Consider the following 19,475-nt stretch of genomic DNA (forward strand, 5'->3'; position numbering starts at 1 on the left):
ATGGTCTCCTCCCCGTGAGAAAGTAGCCTCTTTCTAGCATGGTTACCCCCACTTTTGGCCTGTTTGTGAGTGTTTGTCAGTGTGTTTTTACTGTCTCACTGGGATCGTGCTTGCCAGGATCCCAGTGCTCACAGTGAAAACCCTATTTGTCAGTGTGTTTTGCCTGTCTCACTAGGATCCTGCTAGCCAGGACCACAGTGCTCACAATTGTTTCCCTAATGTGTGTGTTGTCAGTAATGCTTAACTGTGTCACTGAAGTTCTGCTAACCAGAACTTCAGTGCTTATGTTCTTAGTGCTTCCAAATTAGTCACTATAGTTTAGTGACTTCATATTCCAATTCCAGTTGGCACACTTCGACCCCCTTATAAGTCCCTAGTATATGGTACCTAGGTACCCAGGGCATTGGGGTTCCAGGAAGGAGATCCTTATGGCTACAGCATTTCTTTTGCCACACATAAGGAGCTCAGACAAACCCTTTCACAGGACTGCCACTGCAGCCTGCGTGAAATAGTGCACACACTATTTCACAGCCATTTTCACTGCTCTTAAGTAACTTATAAGTCACCTATATGTCTAACCTTCATTTACTGAAGGCTAGGCGCAAAGTTACAAAGTGTGTGGGCACCCTTGCACTAGCAAAGGTGGCCCCACACTGTCCAGGACCAATTTCCCAGACTTTTTGAGTGCAGGGATAGCATTACACACGTGCACCACATATAGATCAATACCTATATGTAGCTTCACAATGGTAACTCCAAATATGGCCATGTAAGGTGTCTAAGATCATGGAATTGTCCCCCCATTCTAAATCTGGTATTGGGGGGCAAATCCCATGCATCCTGGGGGCTCCATCATAGACCCCGAGTACTGCCAAATCAGCTCTCTGAGGCTTGCACTGCAGCTACAGCTGCTGCCACCTCACAGACAGAGTTCTGCCCTCCTGGGGTCTGAACAGCTCCGTTCCGGAAAGGCAGAACAATGCATTTCTTTTGGGAGGAGGGTGTTACACCTTCTCCCTTTGGAAATAGATGTTAGTGGCTTGGGAGGGTTAGCCTCCCAGAGCCTCTGGAATGCTTTGAAGGGCACAGATATTGCCCTCCTTGCATACGCCAGCCTACACCAGTTCAGGGACCCCCAGTCCCTGCTTTGGCGTGGAACTGGACAAAGAAAAGGGGAGTGACCACTCCCCTGCCCATCATCACCCCAGGGGTGGTGCCCAGAGCTCCTCCACTGTGTCCCTGGGGTTAGCCATCTCATTTTCCAAGGCGTGGGGACACTCTGGAGATCTCTGAGTGGCCAGTGCCAGCAGGTGACATCAGAGACCCCACCTGATAGGTGCATACCTAGGTAGGTAGCCAATCCCCCTCTCAAGGCTATTTAGGGTCTCTCCTGTGGGTTCCTCTTCAGATTCAGCTTACAAGTTTCCTCCAGGACTCCTCTGCAACCTCTGCTTCAGCTTCTGACCGTTGGATCTACCTCAGACTGCTCCAGGAACTGCTGTAACTGTAACAAAGTATCCAGAAAGGCTACTGTGACCCTGCAACTTCAGCTCCAGCCAGCAACTGCAACAGTTTCTAAGGTGTGCACACTCTGAGGACTCCCTGCCTTCACCCTGCACCAGAAGAACTAAAGGAATCTCCTGTGGAGTGACCGAGTCACTTCCCTGCTCCAGCAGGCACCTTCCAAGATGATGACCGGTTCTCTAGGACTCCTCTCCTGGCGTGGAGCGTGCTCCCTGGAACACAGGTGGTGAACCCCTTTGAACCAGACTGTCCTAAGGTCCAGCTGTCCCAATTTGGTGGAGGTAAGAACTTGCCTTCTCGGTTTACGACAGTACCCCTGTGCACTGCGTCATCTCTAGCTTCTGAGGCCTCTGTGCACTATTTCAAGAATCCTTCATGCACAGCATGGCCCAGGTCCCTAGCACTCCATCCTGCGATGCAGAACTTGTTGAGTTGTTCTCCGGCGGCGTGGGTCCTTCTTTTGTAGTGCTGCAGCAACTGCAATTTGCTCCTTCTTTGTCACCGTGTCCTGTGACATCCATGGGTGCTGCCTGGTCATCTGTGGGTTTCTTCCAGTGTTGGGAGTCCCTTCTGCCTCCTCAGTCTGAGTTGAGGCCCCCAGATCCCTCCTGGGACCAGGCAGTGCCATTTTAATGGAAACTGCGACCTTGCTTGAACCAAGGTTTGTTGGACAAATCCAGCACTGCAACTTGCCTGCATCCAACATCTCGACGTGGGACATCTCCTGCACCATGCAGGAATCTGCAGCTATCTTCTTTGGTGCTCTTCTGCAGACTCCTTCTAACCGGAGAATTCTCTTTTGCACCACTTTCCAGGTTGGCAGGGGATCCTGTCCTTCCTAGAATCTTTTGTGACTTCTGGACTTAGTCTCCTGTCTTGACAGGTCTTCAGGTCCAGGAATCCACCATGTGTTGCTTGCAGTCTTGCTTGGTTCTTGTAATAACTATTATCACGAATTGTAGTGTGTCCTGAGGAAACTTGCAGTACTTTACTCCTACTTTCCTGGGCGCTGTGGTGGAATATTTTACTCACCTTTGTGGTTTTCTTACACTCCCAGCGCCCCTCTACACACTACACTTGCCTTGGGGAGAATTCATGATTCGCATTCCTCTTTCTTAGTATATGGTTTGTGTTGCCCCTAGACCTATTGCATCCTATTGCATTCTATTGTATTTTCTACTGTTTGCACTATTCTGTGACTACTTACCTGATTTTGGTCTCTAGTGTATATATTGTGTATAATACTTGCCTCCAGAAGGTGTATTGCCTTTAAGATATTTTTGGCCTTGTGTCACTAAAATAAAGTAGCTTTATTTTTGGTAACATTGCATGTTGTATTTTATTGAGTATAAGTAGTGTGTAACTATAGTGATATTGCATGAGCTTTGCATGTCTCCTAGTTCAGCCTAAGCTGCTCTGCTATAGCTACCTCTAGACAGCCTAAGCTGCTAGAACACTAACTACATTTCACTAATAAGGGATAGCTGGGCCTGGTATAAGGTGTAAGTACCCAGGGTACCAACTACAAACCAGGCCAGCCTCCTACCCTTGCCTGATGTGAACGTTGGGAGAGGAGGTGGGGGCCCACCGCCAGACTTGAGGACCGCCAGCTGGTGCCTGGCAGGCATGAAACGTACCTTCCCCTTGAGGTCGTTCCACCTCTTCCTGATGTCCTCCCTTGTGCATGGATAGCTGCTTACAGAATTCACCCTATTGAATTTATTTTGCCACATCTCCATTTTCCAGGCAATAGGTTTGTTGGACTTGGGCTCCAAATAGGTGTAGCTCTACTCTGATGATTTCGTCTAACATGACCCTCAACTCGTCTGTAAAGCAGGGATGTTTTTGTGGGGAAATGGTAGTAGTGGACAACACGAAAAGGTAAAAAAACAGATAATGAGGTGTGAGTGCTGTGATGTGAGTGGTGTCTGATGTGTGGAGAAAATGTTGTGTGATATATATGATATGCAGGTGTGGGATGAGTAGTATTTGGAGTGGTGAAGGGTGCTATTCTATGGTTCCTAATTTCTGTGTGCAGCTCTATGTTGCTGTGTATGGCATTTTTGATTCAGTGGATTGTGGGGTATGTTTAATAGTGCAGTTTGTAGGTATGTTGGGTGCGTGGATGTATGTCAGGTGTGTGGAATTCAATCTATCCAATGTAGTGTATTGTATTACTGTGTAGACAGCCGTGGTTCGCACCACAATAGGGTTTCCACCATGCAAGAACTCCTATTGTGATTTGTGGGTCGTAATCGGTTCAAAGGATTTTTGACGGCTGGAGGTGCTGGTGGTGGAACCGCCTCTTTCCCACTCTCCAGGGTCCTGGCAGGGTCGGAATTTTGGCTGGGTTTAGGCGGTCCTGCCTGTGTTACTGGTAATACAGCGATCTGCATGACCGCCAACATGGCAGTCTTTTGGGAGTCGCCACCACGGCGGTCTTGTCAAAATACAGCCAAACTGATAAAAGGCCCTATAATATTATTCACCATTAGAATACTGTCATTTTTTTTCCAAACAGAGCGCAGACTGAAAAGTGCCATTGCTGTGAGTGAAAAAATATGATACAGGTATTTAGAAAAAATATCAGATCAAAAACATTGTGTCACAGAAATATCGAGTTTTTAATATCGTAACACAAATACTGGGATGCAGAAATATCTTTGACATAAATTTAGATTTTTCGGTAAGTAATCGTTTTAAAAATTGTCTGTCCTAATATCTTTTTCAGTAATATAGTTGTAAAAAGTATAGTTTTTTAATTATCTCTGTGTTTCAGTCATATTATAGCTGTATATGTATTATATTGTATGTAAAATTGTTAATATTTATAAATATAGTTTGTAATTTTAAGTTATTTATAATCTTTAATTTAATTGTTAATAGTAATTTATAGTGTCGTAGTGGGTTGTGAGGAATGCAGGGGTGTTGGTTGGGAAGTTAATTAAGTATAATTAATTAATAATAAATGGTAATTATTAAATATTTAGGTGAAACTTAATTATGTAAATTGTCTAATTATTAAATTTTTTAATTTGTATTTTAGGTGCAGGTTGTTGGGTTTGTAGGAGTACTGGGTGGAAAGTTAATTAAGTAATGAATTCATAATTAATTATTTAATTGATAAGTGAATATGTAAATTGTGTAAATATTATATTTGTAGGTTATATTTTAGATGTGGGTTGTTGCGTTTCTAGAGGTATAGGTTGGGAAGTTGATTATTTAATAATTGATTATTAATTAATAATTATTTAGTTGAAAATTACAAATGTAAATTGTGTAATTATTATACTTTTAAGTTATATGTTAGGTGTGGGTTGTTGTATTTGTAGGGATACAGGGTGGGAAGTTGAGTAATAATTATCATTTAACTATTTAGATTTCTTAAAATATTTGAGTTTAATGATATTTTTCATGTTGAATATTAGTAGTCGGTTGTTGTGCTTGTAAGGTAATAGGAAGGTATTTAAGTAATAATTATCAATTAATTATTCATTATTAATAATTATTTTTTATAACTTAATATGATAATTGTGTTAGTTTTTTTATTATAACTATATTTTAATCTGGGCTGCTAGGTTTGTGGGAGAAAAGAGCATGGGAATATAATTAAATAATCAATTAATAACTATTTTATTTGATAGTAATTATTTAAAAAGTTAATAATTATGTGAAATGTTTGATTGGTTTTTAAATATATATATATATATATGTATATATATCCTCCAACTCTCCTCCAAATAACAGGAGACCCAGGACACCTCCAAGGTCAGCTGAAATAAATTGATTTGCACCTTGGAGGTGTCCTGGGTCTCCTGTTATTTGGAGGAGAGTTGGAGGATTTATTAGGGCCTCTCGGAGCCCACCCGGGACCGCTGTGTGGTGTTCCTGCAGTCCGAGTGTTTTGTGTGAATTATTTATATGTATATATATATATAGTTTTTATATCGACATTTTGATATTTTTGGTGAATTCATTGAGTTATTGAGTTATGTTATGTGTTTTAAGTGAACTACTTTCTTTACTCGTGCGCAGACTGAAGTGGGAATAATGAATTTTATCCCTCCTGAGTTCCAACGCTTTTTTTTACTGTTGCACAGACTGGAGTGTGAATAGTAAAGTGTACCCCTCCTTAATCCAATTCTTTCCCTACTGTGAAGACTCGAGTGGAAATAGTAAATTTTACCCTTCCTTAGTTCAATGCTTTTCCTACTGTTGCACGGACTGGAGTAGGAATAGTAAATTTCACCCTACTGGAGTCCAACACTTTCTGTACTGTTGCACAGACTGGAGTGGGAATGGTAAATTTTACCCCTCTTTAGATCAACGCTTTCCCTACTGTTGCACAGACTGGAGTGTGAATAGTAAATGTTATCCCCCGGTATCAAATGCTTTTCCTCCTGTTGTACAGACTGGACTGGGAATAGTACATTTTACCCTTCTGGAGTCCAACGCTTTCTCTACTGTTGCATAGAGTGCAGTGGGAATAGTAAATTTTACCCCTCCTTAGTCCAACGCTTTCCCTACTGTTGCACAGACTGGAGTGGGAATAGTACATTTTACCCCCTGGTGTCCAGCGCTTTCCCTACTGTTACAAGGACTGTAGTGGAAATACTGAATGTTATCCTTCCGGAGTCCAACACTTTCCCTACTGTTGCACAGACTGGAGTGGGAATAGTAAAGTTCACCCTTTGAAGTTCAACACTTTTCCTACTGTTGCACCAACTGAAGTGGGAATATGGCATTTTACCCCTATGAAGTATAATACTATTATTACCAGACTATTATATTTATTAATATTGTTGAAATGTTTGTAACATTATTAATATATATATATATATATATATATATATATATATATATATATATATATATATATATATATATATATATATATATATATATATGCAAAAAACAAAGGAGAACTCTGGGAAGTTCCCAATTTTAGGTGGAGAGCTGCTCTAGTAAGGAGCACCCTGCAACACCAGCGACACTCTAAATTTGCTCACCTCAAATGTCTGCATATCTAGCAAAGTTTTTAAGCATAGGATTAGCACAGTGATATCCTCGCCGAGCTAGATAGTGACAAAGTCTTTTGCCATTTGTACAGCAAAATCTTTAAGCATAGGATTGACATAGTGTCATCTAACCCTGAAAGGGCCTTGGTTTGAGATATATAGATATATATATATATATATATATATATATATATATATATATAGAGAGAGAAAGAGAGAGAGAGAGAGAGAGAGAGAGAGATTTTAATTATTTTGGTACATTATTTAATGTTTTGTATTTGATTTTGTTACTTTTTTAACTTTATATATGAATATCTAAAAATACATATACATGTTTTTATAGTAGTAAATTGAAAAAATACAAAAAAACATAATGTAAAATATATGTTTAATAATAGTATGATATATGTATGTACATGCACACATGTTTTTATGTTTATATAAGTATATATTTATTTTTAATATGAAATGTTACTTACATTCATTCAATATTTATATTTTACTGTTATGTATTAAAATATTTAAGATTGACTATTTTAAACTGTATTTATAGAAAACAATATTTCTGTCTTATTTTTTACGATATTAGTGTGAACTATATATTTGTTTTAATATTTTGTACTCACCATTATAAGGATAGGGAAACATTATTGTTTTTGACATGATATTCGTGTATCACGATATTTTTAGACCTGGTATTATATCACTGATCCATGATACACATACGTACATCTCTGGGTAGTCTTACGATTCATCAAAATTCAAAGTCTAATTCCGGTGTTGTTCCTTTGCTTCAGAGTTTTTTTTTTTATAGGGGACAATCCCAGATTCCCTGTTGACGGTTCGACCCACAATGCATCTCAAATGGGTCTCCTTACAACAGAACACCCATCTGAATTATCACCTAAAATCTGAACGACCTATTCCCCAAAATGAGGTTGCCATCCTTCAGTATCACTGCTTAAAATGGACACACATTTGTAATTGGAGAGTAGCAGTACCCTCACATAAGTAATGCCTGTCCATTTGAAGCACTGTACAGGATCAATGCTCTCGATGAATCAGGACAAATTGATCATCCTTAACTTATCAAATAGAAGTGGCCACTCTTTTAGTCAATCGAATGCACTGCGGTATTGTCAAACACTTCACTGAATACCGATTTAGAAAAGTAATTTATGGAACGGATACTTTCTATTTTGTAAAAATGATATAAAAGTTGGTCTTACCGTACACACTGCAGCCTGCATGATGGCATCAAAACCACCTTCGGGTGAGTCCAGGTTCCCTGAAATATTTTGTTCACTGACTTTAATCTCAAATTCTGTTGCATTGTCGGTGAGGGTCAGGACATGCTTGAAGCTGAAGGGCGGTTGGCACTGCTCCATTCGATCCGGACAGGGATTCAAGAGCTTGGATTTCTTAGTACTGACAAACGGAAGGACTGTCTTGTCCACAAAAGAGCCGAAACCTAGAGACAGAGAAAAACTAAAAAAGTCAAGGATGGTTGGGAGAAATAAGCTTATTGGAATCACTTATCCAACAATCTTGGCTAATAGCCATTGTGATCAATAACAATCATAAAGGATAGCATAGAACCACCTTCGAGTAACAATATGGCAACAGGCACACAGTTTTAAGGTTTGGACACACGTAGTTGGGAGATTGACAGAGTAGAGACTATAGAATGAATAGCAACCCTGTGGGTAGGGTTATTGGTCAGGAGATAAGAAAGGCTATCAGGAGGATGGTAAACCTTTTAGCATGGTCAAGTGTTGGATATTGCAAATAGTCTTAAACATAACACAAGTTAAAGTGAGATACTGCTGACCACTTAAGACTCAACACTAATGGCCTGCATCTCTTGCTATCAGGACTCATCCAGCTACAGCTATCAGAAATATTGGTCCGATACGTAATGCGAAACTGACTTTGGAATGCCAGGTAAGAGCTGAATCTTCTTTGCTGTCTCTCCAATCTGAAAATTCGGAAGGGTATTGTGCAAAATATTCTCTTTACAAATGGTTTTGGCCAGTTTCTCTTGGATTTAAAGTACTAACGTTTTATTCCCCATGTCGACCCTGTTAAGTCAATTTCTTGTTCACTATTTGCCAGGCCTTTTCTTGGTGGTGTATGTGGCTTAAAGGGAGATAGAAGCACAGTGACACGTATTGCCACTGTCCTTGGAAACACAGATGCTACTTAATGCTGTGAGGTCACTATATTGTCAAGCATCACTTCTTTAGGTTTTGAATTTCTGGCGTAGTGAAGAATTACTCCTGGGGGGTGGTTTATGGTAGAACGTTTTTGCGGGCAGCACAGCAGTGCTTAATTTGTGCTTGTTGCTTCCGGTGCTGAGCAACGGCACTTATTTTTTAGGGCCGGCGCTTATTCTTCTGCCCCAAGCATTTGTTGCCAGCAAAAGACACATATGGGAAAGATGGAGGAGGAGAAAAACGAAAAAGCGTCACAATGGGAGAAAGCTGCAAGAGTGAGCTGAAGGGGCAGGGAGTGGCTTTAAATCGATTGAAGAGGCCCGAGATGGCTTCAGGATTACTCTGCCTCAGTATTCCGAGAATCCCACATTTAATTGCAGCAGCCGCGTGTGTAAGAGAAGGGCTTAGAGCACCGGCACGTTTTAATCTACAATATAAACACTGCAGCTCAGGTATTGCTCACAATATAATATCCAAGTAGCGTTACTTTTTATGCAAATTATATAAGAATTTTATTTATAGTGAGTTAATCGATCAATTAGTTAAGCCGTTTTATGTCGCTGCAATATTGCTGCAGACGGATCTAGTTCACTGTTTGTGGTGCACACAGTTACAGTTCTGACATGACCACAGCTAAGTGCAGCGTCTTTTCTTAGAACACAGGTATGTTGCACAGTTGTCTTGGTGTCGCTCTTTTCCGGTAGAACTGCGGTTGACCTGCACCGTCTGGCACTCTTGATATTTCTGCACAGTTTGCAAGTGGTGCCGGGTTGATGACAGGATGTGGGATAGCTCTTGTAGGCGGTACCAGCATTTCTGATTCACCATGCTCGAGGAGCAGTCACTGATGACTTCTGAGTTCAGAACTCAGCTCATTACTGCAGCACTGAACTACGTGATGATAATGAAGACTCCAGGTGGCCGAGATGTCTTTTCTGGCGTCTCCTTGCCTCTCGGGGGAATGTCAGGGGGTGGTCTTTTAACGTCCTTCTCAACCACACTGCGTGAAAGCAACTATGACACAGAAGCGCCAGACTTGGCCTGACTCTAAATACACCATTGAATAACAGAGCACGGCTGGGTCTCAAGCTTTGGCTTTTAAAAAGCAGGTTTTCAGTCTACCTATTTCATCAGCAGCATTAATTGAACATCATTCCTAGGAATATGGACTACTCCTTTAAAGGAGAATACCAGAGACTTTGTTTCTGATCCTTGCAGTCCTCTGGCATAGATTTGCTGAATTCCTCGAGTACACTACATGGGTTAGCTTTTATCCAGTGTTGGGGCGCTTTGGCTTAATCTAGCTTTCCACTCAGATTCAAAGGTAGCCCCAGCTTTAGGGGTAATCAGTCTTGACAGAGTGCATTTTCCTTTCATGTGTCTCTCAGATGTGTGGCAACCAGCCTCAGGGGAGCCGTCACTCTTGTTTGTGTATTCCCATCCATGCAACTTTCTGGCCAAACAGGTGCTGTTACAAGGGTCTTCTCTCTCTCTGCCAGATTAAAATACGTTATGTGGGGGCTGGGCATGCGGTCCATCTCCTTTGTGTAACATGTGCAGTCTTGGACATGTCTATGTCACAGTATTGTTCAAGTGTTGCTAATGTCAGGCCACAGGTTTAACTTCTAGAACTGGCATAGTCCCGGTCTAGTGCAATAAAATAGCCTACATGTCTGCCAGACTATACCCCTGTAAGAATATTTTCATGAGAGAGCTGATGCCTGCCATGTGATTGGTACCAGCGACTTAAGAGGATTTGCATGCAGCTTGACACTGTGACACAGTCAAGGCCAATGTGTTGGTGGAAAAGTCCAGTGCAACACCCTTTATGGTGAAGATGAGTATTTATTCGTTGGTGGTGAAATGTGTAACCCCTAGAAAGACCAGTTTGACCAGTGGATCCCATGTCTTCAAGCTAGTCAGTTATGGTTCCATATCTGACATGAGGTTGCCCGTAATGCCTCAGTGCTCCCAGACTATACCCTTGAAGAGTACCAGTTTATGCTCAACATAGGCAAAGCAGCTCCAGAGATAATGTTGTGATGTGCTGGAACCTCAGTGGCCCAACCATTAGGACCGTGAACACCTTTCTTTCCATGCAGCAGTTGTTAGGTCTCATACCTGAAGTCGGAGACTCATGAGGAATCATCAGCATCCCTTTTGATGCGAACATGTTCCATCTCATAACGGACAGTATTTTCTGGGCCGTGGACAAATTGAGTGTCAGCAAAGAAGTAGCAGTGAGGTCTCCACCATGTTTCCTGCCGGAGAAGGCCTTCCAATCATTCAATCTCAGGAGCTGTTATAACCCAAGATCCCAAATGCATCTCCCGCCTCCTTGGGAAGCAGATAGGCAAAGGGGAGATGCTTCAGAGGGAAGAACAAGTTTTCTCCCACATCCCAATTCATGCTAAGAAGTCCCAAGGACTTCTTTGTAAACCTTTTGCCCTCTGTACCATCACCCTTTCTACCATTGGACAGATAATGAGAGTTCCTGGGTCCAGAAATGTGTTCGTCCTCTACGAGCCATAGGGCTATACTATACACCATTCAGGAAACCAATCCACAGTGGGCACCCAAGGAACACTTAGAGGATATAGAGAGGATTCTCGACTTAAGAGCAGATAAGTCCATCCAAACCCAGAATGGAAGCCAGTAATACTAGTTGGATAACTTCTTTGTATAGAAAAAAAGAGGGTTCTGCCCCCACGCTGAAGCTTTATGACTTCAGTCAGTTCCTCTGCTTCTATACATTCTTAACACCATTTATGGCTCAGATGCTGGCAGCTGTGCACAGTGACGAATGGGTGCGCATGGAGGACCTTAGAGACCCCCACTGTTGTATTCCCATTCCAAAGCATCTATCTTCAGTTCATGGTGGAACCAAATACTACTTCTTTAATACACTATTCAATCTCAGTGCCACTGATTGTGTCTTGGACAAGATCCTCACTCAGCAGAGGCCGTTGTTCAGCAGATGTTGCACTGCTACTCATTCCCATGCCAACGTCTTAGTTAAATGTTGACAAAAGAAGGCACCAAATCTGCTTGAGGTCAGATATCGAAGTCCCTCTACAAATTTGCATTCCGAGTGAACACCTTAAATTCTCTCTGCTTCTCTCCAAGATTCATTTAATATTGGCAATTTTGGAATCCAGCTTGGCAAAGGCCTTTCCTCCGTCTGACAGCACCACAGCCATCAGCCAAACAATTGATGCCTTCTTGACCAATGGCAATTTCTCAACTTTGCGGTTTTTGATGTTTTCAAAATTTTAAGTGTCCTTCCATGACATGATACCCAACGACAAGTGCTGTGTGTATGCCAACCTTTTACACGTTGCACACGCCTCAAAAGAGCTGGAAGAAAAGCAGTTAAGCTTTGTCCTACTCCACCAACCTTTGATTAAAAATCTGGAATGGTAAAGGCAGTCTCCAAATATCCATCCTAGAGAAATACCTTTCATTGTCCCCTCTCCACAGCATACTGTAAGCATAACTCCAAGTACAACTGGGTCATATAGTGGAATGAGCTTCACTTCAGTGCCTTGTGAGACAAATCAGCTAAATGTGCTGGACAAGGTCATCTCTTTGCCATTGGAGGCCTGCCTTCTTGTTCTGGCATCCTGTATTGTGATGGTCCACACATACAACACCACTGCTCTAAACTACATTAGAAATAATGGGGCATCTTTGTACCACTGCTTTAGTGGCTGGCTGAAGGTCTGTACACTAGGCTATGTTCCATTTTCTCCAACCATACAGGGATCAGGAACACCAGTGATGACGGATGGAGAAGGCATCTCTACTTGTCACATAATTTTAAGATCGTCTCCAAAACCATCAACCCATATTCGAGGCTTGGGTGGAACTCCTACAAATGCCTTTGTGACAGACCAAATCAGCAAATGCAAATAGTTTGCCTCTTGGGTGAACAGTGGACCAGGTTTCATATTGTATGGCCTAGTGAAGGACATGTTGAGAACATTTATATGCACTTTTCTCCTGACCTCTCTGTTTCTGAAGGTTCTCCAGTAGATCAGGGAGAGCCTTTTGGCACCAGCCTAACCGTGCCAGGTCTGGCATTCAGAATTATTCCACCTCTTACAGAATAATCTCTCCACCCTCCCCCCCAGAAGGGAGATGTCTTGTCCATGAAAGGGACAAGAGTTTTACAGTCCTCTCTCCATCTGCTCAACTTGAGCTCATGGATCCTGAGGAACTGAACATAAGTCACCTATGTCCTTCCTGAAAGAACTTAGTAGTTCATTCTGGTTGCTGTCCGAAAGAGCAATGAGCGAAGATTATTTCTGGACATTGCAGAGGATTCTACTCACATGTTCAGTAAATAATGTATTGTCTGTTTGGCATCACTTTGCTGAAACCATAATGCAAATGGTCACCTCCAAGACACAATTAAATGCCACAAAAGCCTACAGAAATGTCCCGGAGAGACTGTTTCCACAACCAGTAAGGCAGTGAAAAGATGCCCTATGAGGCTCATGCATTTATTCCTTCTGGTGCGAGGTGCTTCCACATTCTTGAACCGTTTTGAGGTTGTCACAGTGTTAATGCTAAACCTTTTGATTTAGTGCTATTCTGTGAATTAGGGCTTTTTCCATGTAATACAACTTTAATAGTGGTCATAACATCAGGCAGGCATATAAGCGAGCTTCATGCCCTTTGTGCCTTAGAAATGATATCAACATTTCTCAAGGACAGTGTTGTTCTCAAAACCCATCCCTCTTTCAATCCAAAAGTATCTCCGAATTTCCACCTGACTGAAGAAATTGTTCTGCTGACTTTTGTCCTGGCCCTCATGCTACTTCAGCCGAGGAGGCACTGTATTTTCAGCACAAGGTGCAGCCTGACCTTTTATCTGGATAGAGCCAAGAATTAATAGTCCTCAGAAGAGCTTTTTGTGGCCGTTTCGGCTAATAATACTAGCCTAGTGGCTTTTTGGGCACCAGTTGCAAAGGGATAGTATCTGCATCACCTATTACTACACTGCATGGAGCTCAGCTTTTCTGGTGTGAGGGCACATTATACCTTAGCCAAGATAGGGTCAGTGAGGTTCTCCATGCAAATATTAGTCAAAGGCATATGCCAGCTAGCTACACGGACTCTCCTACATGCATTTTACAATTACGAGGCTCTTCACAATTGTTCCTAGAGCCTCAGAGCGATGCAAAGTTTGACAAAGATGTCACCCGGAATGCGTTTTTCTAATGCTAAAGATGGCATGGATACCCACAGGATGCTAATGGGAACGATCCTGTAAGAAATTAGTTGTACAGGATGTGAGGTCTGCGCAAGTAATAGCACCACAAATCCCCGTTACTGGGAACCATACACCTCGCTGTGGTGCTTGACTCGCTCAGTGGGCTAGTAATCAAATCTTCATTGACATGCAATATTAACACTCAATAAATGATTCCCAGTCTGTGCTTTTTCTTTAGAAAAGTAAATTTATTACACACACACACTACCAAATACTACACATAAATTTACAAGTATATACATCAAGTGAGAATGAAATACCTCTGTTGAATTCTCAAATCATATTTGACCCTACTGGGTCATGAACCACAAAATCACGATACCATCCCCCACCTATACCAGATTGAATATCACAAAATATAGGGAGATTAACTTTAAATAACACAGGCCTATTGGCTTTGTCGCAAGTCACCACATCAATATTTAATGTCAAGAGATCACCACTATTAAAAACCATTAACCACATGTTAAAACCACATCATGTGCAAGGTTTGTCACTAATCACTGTTTACAATATACTGCCAATGAAGCATTTAAAATCAACATTACATATGTCTGAGTATTTCTTTAACCCCTTTAAGCACATAACATGGAGCCATAGAAACAACCACTAGAGGCCCCAGGCACTCCCAGCCTTCAGAATGTTTGAAAATAAGGGAAAATACCCCAGGTCATGCATTCTGTGACCTATATGGCATAGGATTACTTTTTCAAGTTAGTGAAGGGGGACAACTGCACTCCTGCAGCTCCCACAGCATCCTAAATCATGCTGCTGGGGCCCCAGCCCTCCTGGGGCCAATACAAAGCACAATTCCTTATCCAACATTAAGCCCGCAGGGCATTATGGATATTTCCCTCGCTGGATCGTGAAAATTATAAACAGTGACTTCTGCAGTGGTCCTTCTTTGGTGCGGAGCCTTCCGCCACAAGTCTCGTTGTTTATTTTGTTTTTTCTGGGTGCTCAAGCCCACTCTGCACACAGGTGCATGTAGGGTTATGGGGGGGCAGTGGGTGCCCACCCCTGACGCCCTGCCAACCTCCCATGGTCAGCTCCTATGCTTCATGGGAGCCGGCACAAGCATAGTGGCTGCAAGCTTCCTTTGCTCCTGCAGCAGAGCACCTTGTTTTTGGACCTCTGTTCTCCCAGACCTGGGCACGGAGGCAGAGATGGTGAGAGCATTGCTCCCAGGGTTCGGACCAACCTGGGAGCAGAGTGATGGGCGGCACAGCACCCTCAGCGGTTGCCTCTTCACTCCGGAGATGGGGTCCTTGGGACAACAATGCTTAAGCTGGCCCTGGGCACTGGGTCCTTGGGCTGACTAGGAGTCTGGGGAGGGGGGGGGGGGCATGCATGCCCTCCTCCCCAGTAATACATTAATCTGATAGAAGCTTCTAGCTGTAAATTCTTCACCTTTTGAATGATCTCCAGGCGTTAGACTGGGCTTGGATTATTTTTTTTTAGTACCTCTGCATGCTCGAAGTTGGCACTGTGCAGCTCTGAACTGACTCTGTTCCACTCTGGAAGTGATGTGCTGGGCCTATGAAAGGCGCCACTCTTTCTTCCTGACGTTCGTTCCTTTCTTTCAAACCCCCGGACCCAGATCTGGAGCGACTTTTGTATGTCATTCACAGATGTCTGTGAAAAATTCCCACCCGGTTTGCCTCTGGTGTCAGGGGTCAAGCTGTCACTCCAAGACTTGCGGGACTGCATGTTCATGAACCCAAAGGCCACCAGGGAATGTGAAGCTGAAGCTTACATCGCCCAGCACAATAAAACACAGCACCGGGACCACTCCAAGTAGAAGGCTTGTTCCCGCCGCCCTCGCTCACAGAACCGAAGGAGCCACTGTTACGGCTCGTCTTCATTGCAATCCAAATCCTCAGGTAAGTATAAGAAACATAAGATGTCGAAGTAGAGTTTCACTCCTTTGCACCTTTCCCACTCCCCTGATGAAGCTCTTCAGCAGCGTCAATGGTCTCGTTTCCCAAGTTAGCCGGCATCAGAGCCAATTCTGCAGCTGATTCAGGTGCAACCTGAGTTTCCGATGCCTTCAACAACACTGCACCAAATCAAAGTGTTTTGCTTAGCTATGCTCCACATCTTCAGATCTTTACCGACTCTCTGACATACCCTTGGGCCCCACCAAGCTGAGAGGGTACCACCTGGATAACCACCAGCAGATGCGCACTTGGCTGCAGCTGGACCCTCTGTGCTGCTTCAGCTCTTGGCTCCAGCACTGACATTACCCTGGGCACCCTTACCCAATCCAGGCCTGGGCACGTTCACACTGAAGTCGACCACCGCCTGAAGAGGTGGCCCCATTTGTCCTTTGTGACTCGACACCAGTCCGAATTCTACTGACGTCCTATCCAAATTCAACCAAAGTTTTAGTTCTCTGTTTTTGTCATTGATTCTGACAGCGATCCTGATCAGGGTGATGAATTCACTCCACCCTATGCTGATGACCAGTGCTTAATTTGGGTGGGGGCAGAAATCAATTACAGAAATCAAAAGACCGAGGAAGATTAAGACAGCAAAACTGTCACAAAAAAGGAGAAATCAGGAATCTGCAGGTGTGGGGAGAGGGAGTGTCTGGGGATTAAAGAGGTATGGGGTATGGGGTTTTAAAACTACCAGCCTTAGTATTCTGCCTGTCGATGTTTAATTGCACTGGTCGTGGACTTCTGAGCAGTGTCAGGGACCGACACTCTTTCCTTCACAAATTAAGCACTGCAGACAGTCATTAGTATGCGAACTTGCAAGATGCTAGTGAGCTGGACACATCCCCTGAGTCAGTCCTTTTCTCCCTTCCTGATCATGGATAAATCTGCACCCTATGCCAGAGTCATGTGTTGGGTGTACGAGGTCCTTGACCTCCAGCTTCCTACTATAGAGGGGAAAACCAAATGTACTGATGGAAGATCTGCAGCCAGTCCACACTGCTTCTTCGCCTCTTCATCTTTTAATGAGACCTTGACCAATACCTTATTAGTGGCTTGGGCTAAGCCTTGTACAGGCCCTCTGGTTAATTGGAAAATTGCCAGATGCCATTGTCCTTCTCCAGGTGACCTGCCCTTTTTATCGCAGCACCCTTCATCTGAGAGCCGCATGGTGCAGATCTCCACAAGCCAGACTAATCCCATCAATTTTCCTACCACGCGCCCTAGCAGTGGGTGGAGAGATTCGGTCAACGCCTCTTCTCATCCACCAGTTTGGCCCTACGGTCCATTAATCCTTCCTGCTTAATAGGACGCTACCCTCTTGTCGTCTGGGACTCTGTGGCACAAGTCCTCCCAGGTGTTCCTGAAGAACTCTGCCCTGTTCTGACACAGGCCATTCAGGATGGTCATGATGCTGCCAGGTTCACAGATCATTGTGACTTGGACACCACTGACTCCCTCGGACCAGCTATAGTCACCAATGTTGCCATGCATGGCTATATTTAACTTCGTCTCGGTCGATGTCCATTCCTCCCTGATGCTGTTTGATGGGAATCGCCTGTTCGGGGGCAAGGCTGATTCAGCTCTTGAAGGTTTTAAAGAGAGTAGGGCTACCGCTCACTCTATGGGCCTTACCACCCAGCTTCGCCAGCAACACTTCCAACGTTCCTTTCATTGCTTCAACCGAGGTATTACCTATGGCCAGCCAATTCTGCCCCAACAGGTACCCAAGCAGTTTCACCGTAAAGGTTATGCTGCCCACCGCCCCCATGGCCAAGGTCAGTGTGTTGCTTAATATATCACCCCCCCAACCCCACCTTTGAAACCCCTTTAGTGTACCTTGCAGTCACCAGGTAGAAGGCAGAATCCACCAATTCTATGCGGTGTGGCATGTGACTACATAGAGTCCTCCAAATAGTTTGCAAAGGCTGTGCATTACCCTTCCTTTCCTCCCCGCTGCACCTTCCTCTTGCCTACCTAACAACCGACGGAGGACCATCTCCCCATTTTGCAGCAGGAAGTGCACAGCCCTTTTGGACAAAAGGGGTTTTCAAGAGGGTGCCCATGCCAGAATAGCACATGGTTGTTATTCTCTGTAGTTTCTGATGCCCAAGTAAAATGGGCATCTTTGTCCAATTCTAGATCTGCGCCCTCTCAGTTTCTTTCTCCACAATGAGAAATATCAAATGCTCACCCTGGCCTAGGACTTGTCTGCCCTCGACCCTGGAGACTGGATGGTGGTGTTGTACCTGCAGGATGTCTATTTCCATATTCCCGTCCTGCAGGGCCACAGGCACTACCTGCGCATTGTAGTGGCGGGACGGGAATTTTCAGTTTGCTGTGCTCCCCTTTGGTCTCACCAGCATCTTTCGGTTGTTCTCTAAGGTGATGGCGGTGAGGCAGCACACCTTGGGAGGTGCCAGTCTTACCCTACCTCAACAACTGGCTGAGGAAGGCGGGCTTTCCCCAGGGAATCATCAACCACCTCCAGACTATACAAACTTCCTGTCATCTTTGGGGATCACTATCAATGTGCCAAAGTTCCACATGACTCCTTCTCAGGTGCTCCCTCTCATCAAAGCCTTTCTGGACACAGCTCGGTTCCGTGCCTTTTTACCAGGAAACAGCACCCAGGACTTCAGGCCCTGAATCTAATCTTTCATCCTCCATCCTGGTTTTCAGTGATGTTGACTCTGAGGCTCCTGGGGCTGATTGCCTCATGCATCCTGCTGGCCAAGCACACCAGATTGCATATGGAGGGTCTACAGTGAGATCTGAAGCCCCATTGGGCCCAACATCTGAGTGCAGTGGGGTCATGGACCTAATGCCAAGATGCCTTGTGCCTCTTGAAATGGCTGGACTGCCAAGGAATTTTCCTAGTGATGAAAATCCTGGCAGGATCATTAAATGCCAGGGCAGATGAGCTCTGCCGTCGGTGCCTAGCAGATCACAAATGGCAGCTACATCAGGAGGTGGCACAAGGTCTCTGTTGCGAATGGGGAGAACCTTGCCTCGATCAATTTGCAATTTGCTACCTCTGCAAATATGCAATGTAAACACTTCTGCGTGCCAGAGTTTCCAAGGTGTCTCTTACTCGACAATTTCTGCCTTAAGACAGATTCCTATATACCTTTCAGCCGATACCAGTCTTATCCTGATTTCTCAAGAAGATCACGAGAGACAAGGCCCAAGTTGTACGAGTGGCTTTGAATTGGGCACAGAGAGTATGGTATCCAGAACTCCTTGGATTGAGCAACTGCCCTCTGATGAAGCTGCCTCTGCTATTGCCGCACAACAATCAGATTCTCCATCCCAGCCTTCCCAAACTCCACCTTCATGCGTGAAGATTGAGCAGCAACAGCTGAAAACCTCTGACCTTTCTTCAGAGGTGGTTCATGTCATCCTGGCAACCTGTCATTACTTAACAAAAAATGTATGTGCCTGTCATTGGGACAAATTTGTGGTTTGGTGCAGCACACAGCAGATTGACCCCCTTCAG

The 19,475-nt window shown here is 43.9% G+C and overlaps 1 protein-coding gene across 1 annotated transcript in view; it reads right to left on the minus strand.

Annotated features, from left to right (window-relative positions):
- Positions 1–19,475, minus strand: part of ITGB7 (integrin subunit beta 7) — a 786,164-nt gene that overhangs the window by 254,459 nt on the left and 512,230 nt on the right. Inside the window, exon 6 of the mRNA XM_069230944.1 lies at positions 7,772–8,013. Within this exon, the coding sequence (XP_069087045.1) occupies positions 7,772–8,013 (242 nt within the window). The remainder of the gene's footprint in view (positions 1–7,771; positions 8,014–19,475) is intronic.

Source organism: Pleurodeles waltl, chromosome 4_2, assembly GCF_031143425.1.
Source record: "Pleurodeles waltl isolate 20211129_DDA chromosome 4_2, aPleWal1.hap1.20221129, whole genome shotgun sequence".
NCBI classification, from domain to species: domain Eukaryota; kingdom Metazoa; phylum Chordata; class Amphibia; order Caudata; family Salamandridae; genus Pleurodeles; species Pleurodeles waltl.